We start from the raw sequence: 2,283 nt of genomic DNA, 5'->3' as shown, positions 1-2,283 counted from the left end.
TCTCTCCTTTTTCCAGCCATTTTTTTTTTTTGTTTTGGAAACCCATCAAACAGTGGATCGTCACTTTTCAATTTACACACAGAACGAATAATAAACTGTGTAAGTGTTTTAGTTAGTTTATAAGCGTTTAATTTGAGCTTAAACTCTTCATAAGAACTGATAGCTTCCCCAATTTCCTTTGGGGAGCCACCCCCCTCTTGAAAATCAAAGGATAAACTCCAACCGGAAACCGGAAACTGGGAGTCCAAATCAAAATTTTTTTAAAAAATATATATTCAAGCCCCGATTTGGGGGGGGGGGGGGGGGGGCAGAATAAAGACCAGATTAATGTCACCCCGTTGGCAGAATAACGACTTTCTTTCATTTTGTTGGTATTTCTAATTGAAGGAAAGAATTTTTAGAGACTTTCCATTTTGGAGGACAAGGTTCATTTAAACAAATCTAATTGTCTCAAATATTCAAGAAGAGGAAACCAACTATTGAGGTGACAATTAACCAGTACTTTTGCGGGGGGAAAATCACTTTTCTTTCTTTTTTTTTTTCTTAGAGCACAAATTGGCATGATTCTTGATGAGATGAAGGAAATGAAAACAAAGATGACGGAAATGAAAACACAGATGACAGAAATGGACACCAAGTTCAACGACCTGAGGACCCGCGTAGATAACTCTAAAGCCGCCTTTACAGAAGCCACCACAAGCTATGGGAACAGTCACTACATACTTTCCAAGCCAACGTTTCGGAACGTCGCAGAAGGAAACCGACTCTGCCGACTTTATGGCGGATATCTGGCAGAAATCAATGACAGGCAGGAGTTCGATTATCTCGCTGATTATTTATCTCACATCACTTCTACTGCTGAAGGTGTCATGCTCGGTGCTACAGACGAAGGCCAAGAGGGGACGTGGAGATTTCTTACCTCAGGTGGAAACATGTCTACTCTTGTGTGGCTTCCCCACGAACCCAACGGGGGAACTCGTGAAAATTGCCTGTGTATCTGGAAAGCTACTAAGCTCATGGTTGACTGTACGTGTCTTCATACACCCGTTTTGCTAGCACACTTTCTGTGCGAAATCCCTGTTTGAATTGTAAATTATGTGTGAAATCTCTGTTTGAATTGTGAATTCTGAGCGAAATCTCTATTTGAATGGTGAATTCTGTGTGAAATCTCTGTTTGAATTGTGAATTCTGAGCGAAATCTCTATTTGAATGGTGAATTCTGTGTGAAATCTCTTTTTGAATTATGAATTCTTTGCGAAATCTCTTTTTGAATTATGAATTCTGTGCGAAATCTCTTTTTGAATTATGAATACTGTGCGAAATCCCTGTTTGAATTGTGAATTTTGTGTAAAATCTCTTTTTGAATTATGAATTCTGTGCGAAATCTCTGTTTGAATTATGAATTCTGTGCGAAATCTCTGTTTGAATTGTGAATTTTGTGTAAAATCTCTTTTTGAATTATGAATTCTTTGCGAAATCTCTTTTTGAATTATGAATTCTGTGCGAAATCTCTTTTTGAATTATGAATACTGTGCGAAATCCCTGTTTGAATAGTGAATTCTGTGCGAAATCTTTGCTTATATTATGAAACCTTGGTCAAATCAACAATTTTAACTTGGTTCCTTTTTTTATTTCATTGTTAACCGAAGGAAAAAATTTTGAGAGCATTTCCATATTGAAGGAAATGGCTGTATTTAATCAGGTCTAATTACAGATTAAAGCTAATATTCTACATTTAGATTTGACGTTTTGTTGACTTTGTTTGAATTCTTTCAGTCAGTATATCATTATCATATCAGTAAAAAAAAAACGTGCAACGTCTTGATAGCCGTGTATTGGTTATTACATTGTATCTTACTACTAATGGAGCTAAGGCCAAATTTTGCGAACAGTATATTCTCAAAAACTACCGAATTAAGAAATATGAAACTTTGCCAGTACCCATAACTTGAAACGTAGTGTTGCACTATTGTATTTTCATTAAGATGAAATGTGTAAGAAGAAAGCTCAGTTTAAGTTAATTTCAGTCCTTTTGTAGCGATCGCCATCATTTGCTTCGACTTTGTATATTCACTGCGGAGTGCCAACTGCGCCAAAGTGTATTTTGTGTTCAGTTGTACATAAAGTAGATTTACGGGAATTCCCGGTTTCGGTCTCACGCCTTTAGGAGGAGGAGGAAGAGGAGGAGGAGGAAGAGGTGTAGGTGTGGATGGACGAGGAGGAGAAATGAAGAAGAAGAAGAGAAGAAGAAGAAGAAGAAGAAGAAGAAGAAGAAGAAGAAGA

General features: G+C 37.2%; 1 protein-coding gene across 1 annotated transcript in view; it reads left to right on the top strand.

Moving 5' to 3' along the window:
• LOC101846082 (C-type lectin domain family 11 member A-like) overlaps positions 1 to 1,667 on the top strand; it is a 6,499-nt gene extending 4,832 nt beyond the window's left edge. Inside the window, exon 3 of the mRNA XM_013084899.2 lies at positions 548 to 1,667. Within this exon, the coding sequence (XP_012940353.1) occupies positions 548 to 1,085 (538 nt within the window). The 3' untranslated portion in view covers positions 1,086 to 1,667. The remainder of the gene's footprint in view (positions 1 to 547) is intronic.
• Positions 1,668 to 2,283: the final 616 nt, after the last annotated feature.

Source organism: Aplysia californica, unplaced genomic scaffold, assembly GCF_000002075.1.
Source record: "Aplysia californica isolate F4 #8 unplaced genomic scaffold, AplCal3.0 scaffold00326, whole genome shotgun sequence".
NCBI classification, from domain to species: domain Eukaryota; kingdom Metazoa; phylum Mollusca; class Gastropoda; order Aplysiida; family Aplysiidae; genus Aplysia; species Aplysia californica.
This window is presented reverse-complemented; position numbering and strand designations above follow the sequence as displayed.